We start from the raw sequence: 16,024 nt of genomic DNA, 5'->3' as shown, positions 1-16,024 counted from the left end.
TTCCCCAAACCAGTGACAAAGTTGCTTACTTCCAGCCACAACACCATTACTAAGACGCCACCTGTACCCATATTTCACCCCCTCCTCCAGAACCACCCCATCAACCACCCCGTCATCGTCTCAGTCGTCTCCTACTCCGACAAATTCTCCGAAAACCTCGACTCCCTCCTCCCCAACGGACTCGACCTCCCATTGCTCCCCGCAACAGGGACCCCCAAGCTCCCACCCAGCGTCCTCGGCGGCGTCAGCGGACTCCCCAGTTGACTCCTAGCCTCGACAAACTTATCCACCGTATGCCCGTCATCACTACTACTCAAACTGCTCACCGTCCTCTCCGAGACATCCGAGACAGGCACGCTAACTTGCGATATCGTCCTCGCTGGCGTAACCGGACGGACAATCGCAGGTGGAGGAGGGTTCAGCCCACTTGCCTCCCCGGGCTCGTCGTGGGGTTGTGGTCTGCCTGCCATCGCGACTTCGTGCAGGGAGGAGCTAGTTCCAAGGTAGTCTGCTCCCGAGGTGGAAGGGCGGTTAATCGCTGCCTGGGGTTGGGAGCCGGCTACGGATGGGGAGCTGGAGTTGTTGTGTGCCAAGCGAGCAAGGGCTCCTCCGCCTATGAAGGCCCCTTTTTTGGCTGTGCTTGGGTCGTTGGGGCCTTCTGCTGCGCTGGAGGATTTGGCGCGAGGACGGGGGAGCCGGGATAGAAGCCAGGTGCGGACTCTGCCGTGGGATTCTCCTTCTGATTTGGGGGATTTTTCAGGTGAGGAGGGTGTTTCTTTGGTGATCTTTTTCCGGCGGGGGAAGCTGATGGAGAGGGCGTGCCGGTGCGCGGTGGTGGGTTGCTTGTCCTCTGTCTCCGGTGATGGCTCGGCGACGGGCTCGACGGCTGTCTCTTCGGTGTCAACTGCTGGTGGGGGGCCAATCACCTCCTTCTCCTTCTGTTTACCCTCCATCGTCGCCAGCTTATGCTCCTGTTTGATGGCTTTGATTTCCTCCTTGCGTCTCTTGTTTTCTTCCTTGAGCTCAGCTTTGCGAGCCTTTTCGTCTTCCTTCTGTTGGTCTTGAAAATGTTAGCAGCTGAGACGACACTGGAAGAGAGAAGTAACATACCTTTGAGTTTCTTATGAATATCTTGTACCTCTTTCTCTCTCAGCCTTTCCCTCTCAGCCTCTTCCCGCCGTCTCTCTTCTTCCAGACGCTCCTCCTCTAATCTCGCCTGTTCACGTTCAGCCCTCTCGTTAATTTCGTCCAGCAAAGGTTGAACCTTTCTGGCGGCAATCGCGTCCACCTCAGACTGGTCCATAAACTTTCCACCACCGATATCAATCTTTCCAGAGTGATACGAAGTATTGTTCTCGTCGAACCTCGTCTGAGCAGCTATCAAGGCTTTGCGTTCCCAATCACCCATGGGCTTCGCCTTGATTCCGCCCTTTTCTGCCAGCACCTTCTCGTCCATGTCGTGAAGTTGAGCCCGTACGTTGCGTTGAGCAGCGGCAAGTAAAGCTTGCCGGTCCTTGGCTCGTTTCTCTTCATCGACCTCGGACAGCTTGCTATTCAGCATCGACATTTGCTTCCGGATGTGCTGGGAACGTCGTTGGTCCTCAAGGAGATCTCCGTCACTAGAGGAGCGTTTCCTAGTGAGCCTCCCTCTGATCGTTCCGAACTTGGTGCGGCTTGGCCCTCCTGGTGTTCCATAATAGTCCGACATGTCCCGATTCTTCTGATGCTCCTCCTGCAGTTTAGCAAGGCGTTCCTGCGCCAATCGATATGCTGCCTCCTGCAGGTTATTATGCATGACGGGAGTTTCTTCATCGGCATCTAGCGGGCGATTTGGATCGTGTCGGGGGAATGATGAGGATCGGGCATGTGCTTTTGTGCTCTCCTCTGTCCGACGTTGCTGTTGGTTATACATTCTCTTGGCCATGGCCACTGCTGAAGCATGAAGCACATCGGCTCTCTGCTTTTCCTCCACTTCAAGCCTGACGGGTGGGTTCGAAGTAAACATCCTCCTGTCCATGGTGGTGAATGGAACGGCTCCTCCCGTTTCGGATAGCGTTGGTCGGTGTGCTATTGTGGCAGCGCTCAGGGCATTCGAAGCGGAGTTCGCTTGGTCAGGATATGTCTCTTGCACCACAGGTTGAGGAGTCGACTTTGCTCGTGGTCTCAAACCTGCCATGGCCCCCTTGGCGGCGCGCAGAGAGTTCTGCCTCCCAAGAGTAGCTGGTTCCGGGGTCGTCCCAGCTGCATTTGATACGGTGATGGTTGGCGGCGGCGGCGGTTTGTTAGCACTAAAAGCCAGGTTTGCCGCTGACGACACCCACTGCGATGGCGGTGATGATGGTGCTTTCGGTTGCCGTTGTGCTGAACTAGCAGCCACAGCGGCTTGAGATCCGGCGGTGCCAACGGGCTGGTTCTCACGGCCGACTGGTGATGTCTTGTTGCCGGCAGCCAAGAGCGCGGCGGTTGAGGCGGATGTACTGGTGATGTTGGAGTTGGGCTTCCAGACTTCTGTCGGTTTTCTGTTTGCCCAGCCTAGTGTGGCAGCACTCGCAGCAGCAGCGCTCCCCTCGGTCAATCCAGCAGATGGGTAGCCGGGAAGGTCTTCGGCGTTTGCATATCTCAGGCGGCCCGTATTATCTGCAGAGTTGTAAGTTGACGTAAACAATGGGGCAAGTCAGAGGAAGGAACCTCCGCAAGGAACTTACTCGGAGCTATGGGACGAGGTGCGACCCTGTGTGTGGTTAGTGACGCCGACACCATTGCGCTATGTATGTTGTGAATGTTCAGGTATGAAGGTTGCGCAATTGATTGAGATTCGTGAATGGAAAAACCAAGTTGCACAAGAAAAGCCCAAAGTCCCAGTTCAGGCAGATGGCGGAGATGATTTGCGACTTTACGTAGGCAGTGAGTTGTGCTGTAGACAAAATTCAATATTCCAGGCACAACAAAAGATGCAGGTGATCGGTGAGATGGGGTAGCCAGCTCGGTGGTGAGAATAGGTAGGCAATAGATTGATAGACAGCCTGGTCGGATAGGTCGGTCTCAGCGTTTGTATTGGATTGTCTGATGAGCGCGATCATAAGGGCCAGCAGAGTTGGTCTGATGTTGGGCAAAAGGAAATGGAGCTGGACCCAGTTCTAGGCTATGAGGGCTTTGTGTTCCAAGAGATAAGACGGCGTTCATCTCCAGACTGTTGGCCGTTCGGCGGCTTACTGGACAAAGCATCGTCATCTAGCCTGGCCGACGTCATCGCCCTCATCAGCAGCTCGCCCTCTCACACCGTCGACAGCTGCAGTGCAACCCTGCAGTTGACCCGCTGCGAGTGCCAAAAGCAGCTGAGTTCAGGTGGCTTGGGATCCCCGCCCAGCGCCGCCACAGCAACCATCAGCTGCTACACAGGCCACGGATGGCTTGGCATTGAGAAAGCCACACATCGTTGAAATACCTGTAGGTCCCCTCTGTTTCATCTATCGACATCAGCCTGTTCTATGTACTTCGAGATGTCTGAAGAACCGAACAACCACTGGTGCAGGCGGTAGTACTGGGAGACATAATACCACATAGCATTTCCGGTGACACCCATTCTCGCCTATCCCAAAGTTGCCTACCTCCCTCCCCGGAAATAAGGAAATACGAAGTAGCAAATGCCACAATGACAAGTACACTTTCAAAATCTCTCTGCCTCTCTTCTGTCTTCCAAAAAACCCGTGATGTGTGTCGTGATGCACTCACATCCTCAACCCCGCCCTACGCCAAAACCCCGCTGAAATTCACCCCTGCTATCCACTCCGCCGGGCTCACCCACCATTGGCGATCACGAAACGTCGTCTGTGCGCCGCCTCGAAACCCTTGACTCGTGATCGAGCAAAACAGCTCACCACTTGTCCACCACAAGCTCCAAGCCATCAAGCAGCCTTCACATGACCGCCCACAGCATCGACTCCCCAACTAGCCAATCGCGTGTAAAGCTTTGCCTCCTCCAAGCCCTGGGCATATCACCATGCTTGATACATGGTCCGAGCTCGAGGACACCGAGTACAATGAGTTTGACGGCATTATCAACTTTCGTGATGTCGGCAAGACGGTGAATGCATTTCTGGGGAAGAGGTAGAGATGTCCACATTCTTACAAGTCGTGTAGATGCAGTGTGATTAACATTGATTCCATAGAGTACTCAAAGAAGGCATTCTTTTCCGTTCGGCAAAATTGGACGATGCTTCGTACAAAGACAGGATCCGTCTCACAGAGGTCTATGGCATCAAATCGGTGATTGATCTCCGGTCAAAGTACTGCCCCTATTTACTATCATTTCTTCTGATCATGAACTCTGAATGTACTTTTTGTTCATGTTACACTGGTCACGTTGCCAATGTCTTGGGTCATGTATACCTAGACAGACTGCTTTCCACATAATGCTGTTGTATGTCTCTCATCTAATCTCATACTAACCTCCCCACAGAACCGAGCACCTCATCGCCCAAGAAAAGCACAAATTCCTCCAAAAGAACCTCCCCCTCAAAATCCCCGGCATCACCTACACCCGCATCATCCTCCCCTCCCGCCGCTTCGAGCTCTTCCTCCTCTGGCAACTATCCTGGTTCAACATCTTGTAAGACACCCTTTCTATTACCTCGACCTATTTCACCATCAAGACCTCAAAACCAGCCTCATCTTCACGTTTCATCCATCCTATCATTTCAACCTCTCTATACCGCCCCCCCCCCGGTAACTGACAAGAGAACCCAGTAAATTCCTCCTCCTCTACCCCCTCTCCCGCCCCCACGCAATCTCCCTAATCTCAACCCACGCCCTCGGCCCGCTAGGCCTCCCCTCTCTCTCCCTCAACACCCTCTCCCACTCCTCCCCCTCCATCTCCCTCTGCCTCTCCTCCTGCCTCTCCGGCCATCCCAAAATAATCCACTGCACCCAAGGAAAAGACCGCACCGGCCTCCTGGCCCTCCTCATCCTCCTCATCCTCCACACCCCAGTCCAAGCCATAACCCACGACTACCACCTCACAAACTCGACCTCCCCCCTCATCCGCTCCATCCGCCTCGCCGAGGTCCGCGAGGTCGGCCTCCCCGACTCGTTCGCCGAGACAGACCAAGCCATGGTATCGTCGGTGATCTCCTGGCTGGACGCAACCTACGGGGGCGTGGACGGGTACCTGGATGCCATCGGGTTCGGGGAGCAGAAGCGGGAGCGGTTGAGGGAGATCCTACTCTGCCGGGGGGAGGATGATAATGATGCAAAAGAAAAGGACGTGCGGATATCACCAGTTTCACCCTCGGCGTCGTCGTCGGATTTGGAGGAGGGTGACGTGATGGTGGTTCAGATGGGGAAGGAGGTGGGGATTTGAGATGGAAAAAACAAAGGCTGGGAAACGGGAAGGGGGTTCAAGAAACGTATATATATTCTTCGAGCGATACACAAACATACCTTACACATGGAGACAGGGTACATACAGTCACGGTATACGATATCTAGCGTAGACAAGGAACAGACATAATCAAGCACATATTACCTCGAAACGGATATCAAAGTACTGCCTGGTAATTGTTCATGACTGGATTTGGCTCCTTTTGATGGCATTTTGACGGCTGTCGGATGAACTGGATATTTGCAAAATCCCCAAAGACGTACAACACAAAGTAACAATCAAAACTCTGGACAGGCATATCGTGAGGCTCAGACAAAGTCTTATTGCTACGCTGAAAATCATCATGCATGGTCACACGTCACCAATCACAACAGCCACCTGGCCAAAATCTGGTATCAGAATTCATTGATGTGACGCGTAGATGCCATTATCCGTTACGCCGATAAAAGTACCCACAACCAGTCGCTCTTTTCCCTTTTCCACTCCACCAGCAGCTTACTCCTTGAGCTGACCGAGGAAGTCAGCCTTGACGCGAACAGGCTTGCCCTCCTCCTTGACCTCGCCGAGCTTCTCCTTGGCAAAGGTGGCGGCATAGGGGTTAAGGCGGAGCTGAACCTGCTTGTTGCGCAGAGGGTTCTTCTTGAGCACGTGGCCACGCTTGGTCTTGGCCTCACCCTTGGGGGCGCGGAGGACTGACTGGATTTCGGAAGAGTTGATGAGACGGGTAAGGTCGGCGTTGGCGACAACGTTGGAGGGGAGGAAGAAGCCCTTCTTGGACTCGTAGACGGCATCAAGCTCCTTGATGGCGGCGGAAGTCCAGATGACGAAGCGACCGAGGTGGCCACCGGGGGCGAGCTGGAGGAGGTTGAGGGCATCGACGGGGCTGGTCTCGACACCGGGGATGTTGCGGAAGCCCTGGACGAGCTCCTTGCCGTCGGTGCTGGGAGAGTAGACGACAAGAGGACCACGGCGCTGGCGGTGGCGGCGGCCTCTGAGCTTACCCTTACCGGCACGGAGCTTCTTGGAAGCCTTGACCTTCTCGAGCTCGGGACCGGCACCGACAGCCTTGAGGAGACCGACGGCAGCGGCAGTCTTGGAGGCAACACCGAAAGCGGCGGAGTCGATGACGAGGGGAACCTCGGGAACGGTAGAGACCTGGTGGCCACGGGCCATCAGGAGAGGAGCGACGGCAGAGGCAGCAAGAGCGGAAGCGGTAGCGAAACGCCTGTCAAAACCTGTTAGAAACCCAACGTCCCATATCTCCACGGAATTTCGATATCACATACTTCTGGCCCTGGTTGACCTTGACGTGCCACTTGCGCCAGATCTTGGTAGGGGCGAACATGCGACCGGAACGGCACATGTTACCGAAGGCGGCCTGACCGGCACGGTGAGTACCACCGCCGGAGACACGGGGGATACGGGCGACAGCGCGACCTAGATTTCATCCTCAATCAGCATTCCACACCCAACTTTTTGACGATATTCCCCCTCCCCCCACCCACACCCCCCTCGTTTTCGTCTCGCATGGTGTTCCTCGTTTTCTCGTCTCCATCGACCGCCCAACCCCATATTTCCTTCCCCCTCTCTCTCTCGTGCTCCCCCGATTCCCACAACCCATAAAGAATGCGACTCACCAGTGCCCCAAGACTCGGCAGAGGTCTGGTGACCAGCCTTCTCGGAGACGGAGTAGGGCTGTCTCTTGTTCTTGGCCATGCCGGTGTGGACGTGCTTGACGATATCCGGGCGGATAGGGGCGCTGAAGACCTTGGGGAGGACCTCAGTGGCGCCGGTGGCCTTGCCATCGGCGCCGAGAACGGTGACAGTCGGTCTGGAGGCCATCTTGTCCGGTGCTGGGACAAGTGTCGAAAGAGGCTGTTAGTTTTTGGGTCCGAATCAGTTGGATGTTGATTTTGGGAGAGCTTCCGCAATTTCTCGTCGGGCTGGACAGGAGGAAGGGCGTTTGCTTACCTGGTCGGTGGGCTGGTTGTTGAAGTTCGAAAAAGTCGGGACCAAGCTGCAGCTCCAATTGAAATTTTGCAATATTTCGCAGAGCGTGTGCCCGTGGGGTCGCCAGTGCACAACCCACTGGCCCTAATCTGCGCTAGGCCGAAAGGGTGGTGGGGGTCCACCTGAGCCCAGCTGGCAACTCGGCTGGCAGGCAGCCGGCAGCACCGTCCTCACTTTCATCATCATCAAACTTCCTAAATCAGCATCAACCGCCATCAATTCACCATCGATGAAAAGCATTGGCGGCGTTAGGAGTGGTCTCTCTTCTGTCTTTCTCCTAACTCTGTAAACTATCTCTCAAACGTAAACATATCTGGTATCTTGCCTCCTCTATGTCTTCGAACAAAATATTCACAAAGGAAACCATTCCTCTACTCTACAACCTTCAACTTCCTAATCAACTCCTGCACCTCCCCCTCCACCATCTCCTCATCTGCCCCCTCCCTCTTCATCTCCATCAACACCTTGTACCTCTTTTCAATCTCCACAATCGCCCTCATCCTCTCCAACACCTCCTTCTCCAAAAACCTCCAATCCGCACGCTCCGCCGCCAGCCTAAACACATTCCTCATCCTCTCACTATACAACTGACAACTCGCCAGCCCCTCCACCCTCTGCATGTGCTTGTAAAAGTTCCTCGGGATCTCCCCCTTCACATCCCCTCCATCCTGTCTGCCCTGCTCCAGCAACGGCACCACCACCTCCCAAAAACACTCCCCACAAACCGTCATCTCCGGCAGTCTCTCCATCATGAACCATTTCTTATTTCTCAACGGCGTGTTCCTCTTGCACTCCTCATAGTGAACCGTATCCCGTACCTTGTCCGCCAACAGCACCAAGTCCGGCGCCATCATCATCTTTACAGCCTGATCGCTCACCCCCTCCAGATGGTCCCACAGATCCATGAACCGTTTTCTATCGGGGGAGTAATGCATTTCACATGTGCCCTTCATCGGCTCATTGTTATCCAAGGGGACAAACACCCCCGCCAAGTTGGGCAGCAAGGCCTCGCAGGTTTTGGCGCACGAAGAGCAGACTTCGAACCCCGGGATGGGGCGCGGATGTCGCGAGTTGGGCGACAGAATGCCGTACCAGATTCTCGTGGCTCGTACACCTCCAGCGCAGGGCTGATGCCGAGCAGCGACCAGGGAGGCAGCTTGCAACAGGCGAAGGTCCGTATGGTTGTGTTTCAACGAGAGGATAAAGGCGATACGGTACCAGAACTGACTACCAAAGTCGCACGATACAGGCTGCTGGGGTGGCGGGGCAGGGAGGAACAGATGTTGGTATGTAGAATTGGCAAAGACATCTTTGTAGCAGTCGGGACAGATGATAAAGTTCTCTGCGCGTTGGAGCGTCATCCACTGCCCGGCTTCGGATGCTTTGTACGGCGAGGTGGGGTTCTGGAAGTGGCAGGTTGGTAACTGAGGAAGTAACCCCTTGCTTGCGTCCTCCAGATACCGGCGAACGGAAATGACCTGGGCGGCCGGGCTGGAAGTCTCATCAAGAGGATCAAAACGGCCCTTTTGCCAATACATCACTGGTGATTTGGGATCAAGAGACGATTCTTGTCGCAGAATGCCGATTGCTGGGTTCTTGGCCTGCGGTCTTCTGCTGTCCAACCCGTTGGTCCTTCCAAGAGAGCCTGCCATCGATCCGGGCTGGGAAGAGGTGCTCATGCTGGCATCTCGGCCATGCCCCGTACCTCTCCGTCTGGGCGGCGAGGGTGAGTTTGAGCGGTAATCCGACCTGCCTCGGGTGTGTCTTGGGAAAGTTGCGTGTTGCGGACTAGGGTCTGGTGAATCATCAGTGGGGAAAGGCAAGGGCGAGCCGGTCCTTGGCTTCGGTACTCTGGCTTGCTCAGGTGAAACCATCTCTGGAGGATACTCCGGCTCCATCGACGGATGTGTTGGATATGGCCGTTCTCCCCGGGGTTGCCGACGTCCACGGTGGCTATCATCACTAGAATAGTCATTCCTCTCGCGAGTGTTGGAACGGCCATGGCGTGCAACATAAGCTTGAGGGATTGGCATGCCTTCCCCGGCACGGTGGTTGCGATGTTGAGAACTTTGAGGCCCTCTTTGGGGTGAGGTCTCGGGTTTCTTCCGTGATGGATCAAAGTTGATGCCGGGCGCCATGAACGACATGATGTCATCAGCACCGCCGTCATCAAAGCCTTCAAAATTTCCAATAGGGTAGACCATCGACCGCGGCCTGTCTCGAGTTCGGTCATCACGGGGGGGTCCGCTGACAGTGGAGGATGCTCTCTTATGACCTCCGGCGCTAGGGGGATAACCAGGATCTAGTCGAGTTGATGGTCCTCGGTTGTCAGATGTAGTTCTCGGATCGACCCGGTCACCTCTGGTAGAGGGACTTCGGGCAGATGCTGGGTTTTTTCCAGTGTCATAAGCCCGATATTCCCGGTCCCGCCTTGTACTGTTGGAATACTTGACGGCAGGCGTCAGGAGCTCATCGTCCCGTGGTGGCCCGGGTCTCGCGCTTCGTTCGTCTCGGGCGCTGGGGCGGTCCCAAGAGTCCTGGTCAATAACTGGTTTCTCCCTATCATGTCTACTGTTTGACCGGCGAACTCGAGCGGTCGGATCCTGGTCACGCTCGTCGAGGTGAGTATCCAGACGGGGCAGATCTTGGTGGCTCTTTCGTCTCGGTAGCTCCTGTCTCTTGGCCGTTTCGGCAGGTTTCCTGTCGCCCTTGTCATCTTTGCTTTCCTTCTTGTCCTTTCCCTCTTCGTTTGGTGGAACGATCACATATTTCCGACAAGTGTTGGTCTCATAGTGCTCATCCTCGGTTGCGGACCCATCTTCCCCGGCTCCAGGAATAATCACAAATCGTCTCTCGGGGTTGTGCTCGTGAACCGGGAGCAAGAGAGGCTGTTGATCAACTTCACCGCGGTATGGGGGTTCCTCATCAGACACTACGCCGGCCAGAGACTCTGCTGACTCCTTCGCTAGTGACTCATGCTCCTCTTCGACAAGTGGGCGGGGTGCTCGTTTGCTCTTGGGGACGCTGATATTTGATTGCGGTCGTACATCGCTGTAGTAAGACGGTGTCTCTCGGTATCTCGCGGGGATATCGTTGTATGATCGAGTTGGACCATCGTTGTATGTTTTGGGCGGTTCATCGTGGTAAGGCTTGGCTGGTCTATCGCTGTACTCTCTGGTCGGCCTATCGCTGTAATCTCTAGACGATGAATAGTTGTGTGACCTCGACGGCTGATCGTCTTCATAGGGACGACGGTCACTGCTCTCGTTAGAGACATGAGCTTCCAAGGTCTCATGATATACATACGGATGCGGGCTTCTTGAGCGCGAAGGGATGGTCCATGACCCGGTCTTGAGGAGAGTTTCGATGTTCCTATCGCCCATGCTTGCGTTTTGTTCAGAGTGTATCGGTGCTATGGTCCAGCGGGGTGGTTCGGGCTTGACCCTAGTGTAGATGCATCGTAAGGCGGGGTAGATGGAGTGGTGGGTTTGGTTGTGCGTGTACAAGGGGCGCTTGACAGACTCAAGCTGGACAAAGTGAGGTTGGGTGTGTTTGGGCAAGCTATGAGCAAGTAGACAAGAGTGGAAGCTATCGAGAATCGGGACGGGGAGGAAATAGCGGAAGAGAAACAAACAGCTACGGCAAAGACCAAGTGGGGGGCCTCTGGTGGTGGTTGGTAGGTGCTGCAGTCCAGCTGCAGTATTCCTTGGTTGCAGTGTGGCCGCCAGTAAGGGAGATGGATTTGGGCAGGGGCGGCCTGCGCAATGGGGACCCGGAGGCCGGAATCACGATATTTATTGGTTCTCAGAGACCGCTTTACAAGCGTTTACATTACCTTACAGGCGCCTGATGATGTGGACTTTCCCAGAGCCCATCAAGCCCAAGAGGCTACAAACAAGTGTCTGCGGCACCGTCGAGAGAAAGACAACATCAGACTGTCTGACAGCCGGTTGAAAGGGGCGTTCGAATGTTCTGCGAGATGACATCGTTCATCACATCACCCCCTCCGCCGCACAGCTTCTGGGCTCTGCCCCTCAGTGCCCCTGCACGGACCCCTAGGGATCTCTTGACATAATGGTAACCCCACTTGGCGCTTCTCGCGCTCATGTTCTGGCCCGACCGACGACAACGACAACGATGGGTGAATCTCATGAGAAGATGCCTCACGATCCTCTCATGTGTGGTCAGCGAATGATCTTCCACGACTTTGTCTATCGTGTTCCTGCCGTGGTTATGCATCGAGATGCTTGCCTGATGCATGCAACTGCACATCCGTCATCTCACAGGACCAATCACCACGGATCGGCTGGTTGCCATGTTCCAGCCACATCCAACATGACGGTCGTTTCAACGCTCCAAACCAGGCCTCCTTCGTCAACCGCCCCCAACACCTTGATAGAGAACAACTCCAGGGAAGCCATGGCTCCAGCACCATCTCGAACTTCATCTTTCTGGGACTTTGGTCTATCCTAGATCCTAGCAAGATATTGAGCTCATTAATCGCCAAGTCTCGCCTTCACCAACTCAGGTCATTTTCACGAAGGTCCGACGACCAGCTAAGCCCTACGACACTAAGCCTCTTTGGGAATCACATATCGTTCTCTTACACTTCCAGAAAACATCGGCAGCGACAGAAGCCACGCCAAACCACCATAATGTGCAGGTGCGGAGGTGGCTGATAGTATAGGCTTTCCGTGAGGCTCTACGGACTTTATATTTTCTCCAAGAGCTTTCCCCATATGGATACCAGCAGATGTTGACCTGCGCGGTCGTTGATGGCATAGCAACCTGGCCACATCGGAATCCCACGACAGGTCGGTCGGTCGGTCGACTCCGGGCCGAAATGTAACGGATACCTCAGACAGTCTTACATAGCCTCGCATATTGCTCGCAGAAAGTCGAGATACCCAAAAGGATAGATGAATATGAAGCCCACGACTCACCCCCAACATGTTAAGAACCTCATTCGATACATCCTACCTATACTCTGGTCATGCATGGATCACAAATTATCATATCGATATCTCCGATCTCAATGTCAGAAAACCCCATAGGTTTGCGCAAAACCAACCTGTTACCCAGCACCTATCAAAAGGAGGCTGTTGGAACGTCGTGCATGACACTGCCCTCGACCAGACCCGAGATCCATGTTGGCGGGAGAAGAAACGACCTCCAAAAGGGCCAGACCATTCAGGTGCCTCTCGAGTACAATATTCGCCAAGTGCCATTTCTTAGCTAACGCAACGCTGTCCAAAATCTGACCCTTTTCCAGGAATGTTATGCCTGGATATTGACGAGGCTGCATGGCTTGGTCTGTGAGGGACTCTTTGCATGAGGCGGAGCCTTCAGAATGTCCCCTGACTGCTACAATCCAGCAACACTGCAGCCAACTGTTGGATCATTTTGTTCGAGGCACAACCTGCGCAACACACTGTTCTTTTGGATGAAGGCATAAACGAGTGCTTCAGACTGGACACCAGCGGGGGCCTCCTGTAAAAAGACAAAAGCATGCCACCATTTCTCAGCCTATCCAGGCCGAGTGGAGAGAAGTGGAAAAAGTAAGTGACTGGAGCGCGATTCGAACGCGCGCCTCTTTCGAGACTAGAATGCACCCTTCTATAGAAGAGAAGATACTGTGATCTTGAGTCTAGCGCCTTAGACCGCTCGGCCATCCAGCCTTGTTATTTGATGCAAGATGGAGGTGGGAATAGCCACCATGAGGAAAATGTCAATTCCGAGGAGCAAGATCTGAAATATGCGGATCTGATCAAGTGAGACGATCTCAAGGACGAACCATGAAAGACAGTTCTGGACTTGAAAGCTGGACTGCTCGAGCAGTCAAAAAGTTCGTGCTTAACCCCGCATTAGCGCGGGGTCGCAAAAAGTGAAGCTCTCAGCAAATTACGCCATTCATGTTCAACCCTAACCCCCTCCCCACTTACTTCCGTCTCGGTACCTCTTATCGCGAGCTCTTATCGAAATATTTCCCCAATCGCAACCCCAAGCTCACCTCGACGACGACGAGGACAGCTGCCCCCGACTCCCACCCTCCCGACCGATCCCACGACGCAGGGGAATGGACCAATTGGTCAAATCATCACCAATGGAGTTCCTAAAAGCTGCCTCCCTCCGGCGCCTACCGACTTCAAAATGGTCACTCACCACCCGCCGCCAGACCTGGACATGTACCTCCTGCCTCTCCTCCTCCTCCTCCTCTCCTCGAAGATTCACCACCTCCCTCCCCCGACTCTCCTCTACCACCGACTTGCCCACCAAACCCTACTATGTCACCACCCCCATCTTCTACGTCAACGCCGCCCCCCACATCGGCCACATGTACTCCATGACCCTCGCCGACGTCCTCAAACGCTACCAATCCGTCCTCCACTCCCGTCCCGCGATCCTCCTCACAGGAACAGACGAACACGGCATGAAAATCCAGCAAGCGGCCTCCAACAAAGACATGCACCCCAAGCAATTCTGCGACGAAACCGCCGAACAGTTCAAAGAGCTGGCCTCTACAGCCCAGATATCGTACAACCGCTTCATCCGCACCACCGACACCGACCACATCCAAGCGGTGGAACATTTCTGGTTTTTGCTGCAAGAAAAGGGGTTGATATACGAGAGTAAACACGAGGGATGGTATTCCGTTAGTGACGAGGCGTTTTATCCAGAAAGTCAGATCGAGAAGAAGATGGATGCTTTCACGGGGGAGGTTTTCATGGCCAGTGTCGAGAGCGGGAGTAAGGTTGAGTGGGTGGAGGAGAGGAATTACCACTTCAGGATGACGGCTTTACGGGAGAGGTTGCTGGGGTTTTATGGGGAGAATCCGGAGTGGGTGGTGCCGGCGAAGAGGATGGGGGATGTGGTGGATTGGGTTAGGAATCATTTGACGGATTTGTCGATTTCGAGACCGGCGAGTAGGTTGAGCTGGGGGGTGAGGGTGCCGGGGGATGCGAGCCAGACGATATACGTCTGGGTGGATGCTTTGATTAATTACATCACTGCGGCGGGGTTCCCGAACTGGCAGCCGGGAAGGAGGGAGGTGGGTGGGTGGCCGGCGGATGTGCATGTCATTGGGAAGGATATTGTTAGGTTTCACTGTGTGTATTGGCCGGCGTTGTTGTTGGCGTTGGATTTGCCGATGCCGAAGAAGGTGCTCACGCACGCTCACTGGACGATGAACAGGACGAAGATGAGTAAGAGTTTGGGGAATGTGGTCAATCCGATGTATGTCATGAATGTGCACGGGGCGGATGTGTTGAGGTTTTACCTCATGTTCGAGGGGGGGATTGGGAATGATGCGGATTATAACAATGATAACTTGCTGGTGAAGCACAAGAAGTATTTGCAGGGAGGGGTGGGGAATTTGGTGTCGAGGATAACGAGGTCGAAGCTTTGGGATCTGAAGGAGATTATTTCGAGATCGCCGAGGGGGAGGATAGAGTTCCCGGAGGACAACTTGGCGACGCTCCCGGCGATTGTGGACAAGCACATGGAGAATCTGGATCCTGTCTCTGCTCTGCGGGCCATCATGGAGGTCGCAACTCAGGTATGTCTATTTCTTTTCCCTTTCTGAGAGCCCGTTCTAACCATGATAACCCTAGGCCAACGCCCTTCTCTCGGAAATAGAACCCTGGAGGTTAAAAAAGAGCACCAACCAAGAAGATCATGATCTCGCCGACGAAATGGTCTGCCTCGCAGCAGAGAGCCTGCGGGTTTGCGGTATTCTCCTACAGCCCTTCCTCCCTACCAAAGCAGACCAACTCCTCGACATGCTCGGGGTGTTGCCAGAAAACAGGACATTCAAAAACACCGAGCTCTTCTCAGACACTAGCTACGGAGTGCCAATAGCCAACCCCGGCAAGGGAAGGGAAGACAGTCTATTCCCTGCGTTATACCAAGGCCTACAAGCAGCCGAGGAGAAGCTAAGGACTGTCAAGAAGGAGAGAAAGGAAGCAAAGAAGCGGCAGAGGAAGGCACAGAGAGGGAAAGAGGTCGACGAGTGGTGGAAACCGGAGGCTAGTGGTGAGCAGTCATGAGCGAGAGAGGATGTATGATATTTGTATGATAAAAGATACCATGGGAGGTTGGAGTTTTTATGCTCGAAGGAAACTCTTGAAAATAACAAGCTTTTGACACACAAACCATTGCTACGGTAGTTATTGTTGCATAAGAAAAGAGTTTCTGATGAGCGCTGTGTGGGTTTCACTTTGACGTCTTCAGACAACATCTGAGCATACAAGCGTGTGATGTCCTTGGGTGTTCCATCTCAAATGTTACAGGCTGTCAAAAGCTGGGAAAACTCCATGCTTCAATATCGCCAAAAAAAATTGCCAGTTGCCAAAGAGTATAAACAAAGTCAGCTGCCAGCATAAACTTTCTCCCCAACCCCATGACCCTCTCTCTCACCACCCCTCTCAAGCCTCCCCGTCCTTAAAATTAAGAAATGTTAATAATATTTAGACAAATGCCCTACATGTATAATAAGTGACAGCGGCGTAGGTCGCGCTACTCGTTGGAGACTCGTCGCGTCCCATCCAACGACCCGTGATTGAAAATATGTTTCTTGCAATTGATGGCGGTGTCAACCTCCTACCTTTATTTTCAGAATCCACCCAATAGACAACT

The 16,024-nt window shown here is 54.0% G+C and overlaps 5 protein-coding genes across 5 annotated transcripts, besides 1 other annotated feature; 2 read left to right on the top strand and 3 right to left on the bottom strand.

The window, feature by feature from the left end:
• Positions 1 to 131: 131 nt before the first annotated feature.
• PODANS_2_5930 (uncharacterized protein) lies at positions 132 to 2,760 on the bottom strand (the record flags this gene model as incomplete). Its single annotated transcript, XM_001911325.1, has 3 exons — positions 132 to 982; positions 1,090 to 2,637; positions 2,706 to 2,760. The coding sequence occupies 3 exons, from the start codon at positions 2,758 to 2,760 to the stop codon at positions 132 to 134; spliced, it is 2,454 nt and encodes an 817-aa protein (XP_001911360.1).
• A 1,240-nt stretch (positions 2,761 to 4,000) lies between these two features.
• On the top strand, positions 4,001 to 5,359 carry PODANS_2_5925 (uncharacterized protein; the record flags this gene model as incomplete). Its single annotated transcript, XM_001911324.1, has 3 exons — positions 4,001 to 4,107; positions 4,460 to 4,609; positions 4,747 to 5,359. The coding sequence occupies 3 exons, from the start codon at positions 4,001 to 4,003 to the stop codon at positions 5,357 to 5,359; spliced, it is 870 nt and encodes a 289-aa protein (XP_001911359.1).
• A 516-nt stretch (positions 5,360 to 5,875) lies between these two features.
• On the bottom strand, positions 5,876 to 7,222 carry PODANS_2_5920 (uncharacterized protein; the record flags this gene model as incomplete). Its single annotated transcript, XM_001911323.1, has 3 exons — positions 5,876 to 6,605; positions 6,667 to 6,817; positions 7,018 to 7,222. 3 exons carry the CDS (start codon positions 7,220 to 7,222, stop codon positions 5,876 to 5,878), a joined length of 1,086 nt encoding a protein of 361 aa, XP_001911358.1.
• Positions 7,223 to 7,761: 539 nt separating this feature from the next.
• On the bottom strand, positions 7,762 to 10,773 carry PODANS_2_5910 (uncharacterized protein; the record flags this gene model as incomplete). The annotated part of the gene is made up of 1 exon (XM_001911322.1): positions 7,762 to 10,773. The coding sequence occupies one exon, from the start codon at positions 10,771 to 10,773 to the stop codon at positions 7,762 to 7,764; it is 3,012 nt and encodes a 1,003-aa protein (XP_001911357.1).
• A 2,180-nt stretch (positions 10,774 to 12,953) lies between these two features.
• Positions 12,954 to 13,068, bottom strand: a tRNA (tRNA-Leu).
• Positions 13,069 to 13,466: 398 nt separating this feature from the next.
• Positions 13,467 to 15,435, top strand: PODANS_2_5900 (uncharacterized protein; the record flags this gene model as incomplete). Its single annotated transcript, XM_001911321.1, has 2 exons — positions 13,467 to 14,945; positions 15,001 to 15,435. The coding sequence occupies 2 exons, from the start codon at positions 13,467 to 13,469 to the stop codon at positions 15,433 to 15,435; spliced, it is 1,914 nt and encodes a 637-aa protein (XP_001911356.1).
• Between the last annotated feature and the right edge of the window lie 589 nt (positions 15,436 to 16,024).

This window comes from Podospora anserina, chromosome 2 (genome assembly GCF_000226545.1).
Source record: "Podospora anserina S mat+ genomic DNA chromosome 2, supercontig 2".
Classification (NCBI taxonomy): domain Eukaryota; kingdom Fungi; phylum Ascomycota; class Sordariomycetes; order Sordariales; family Podosporaceae; genus Podospora; species Podospora anserina.
Note: the sequence above shows the minus strand (reverse complement) of the source record. Positions and strands in the feature narration are given on the sequence as shown.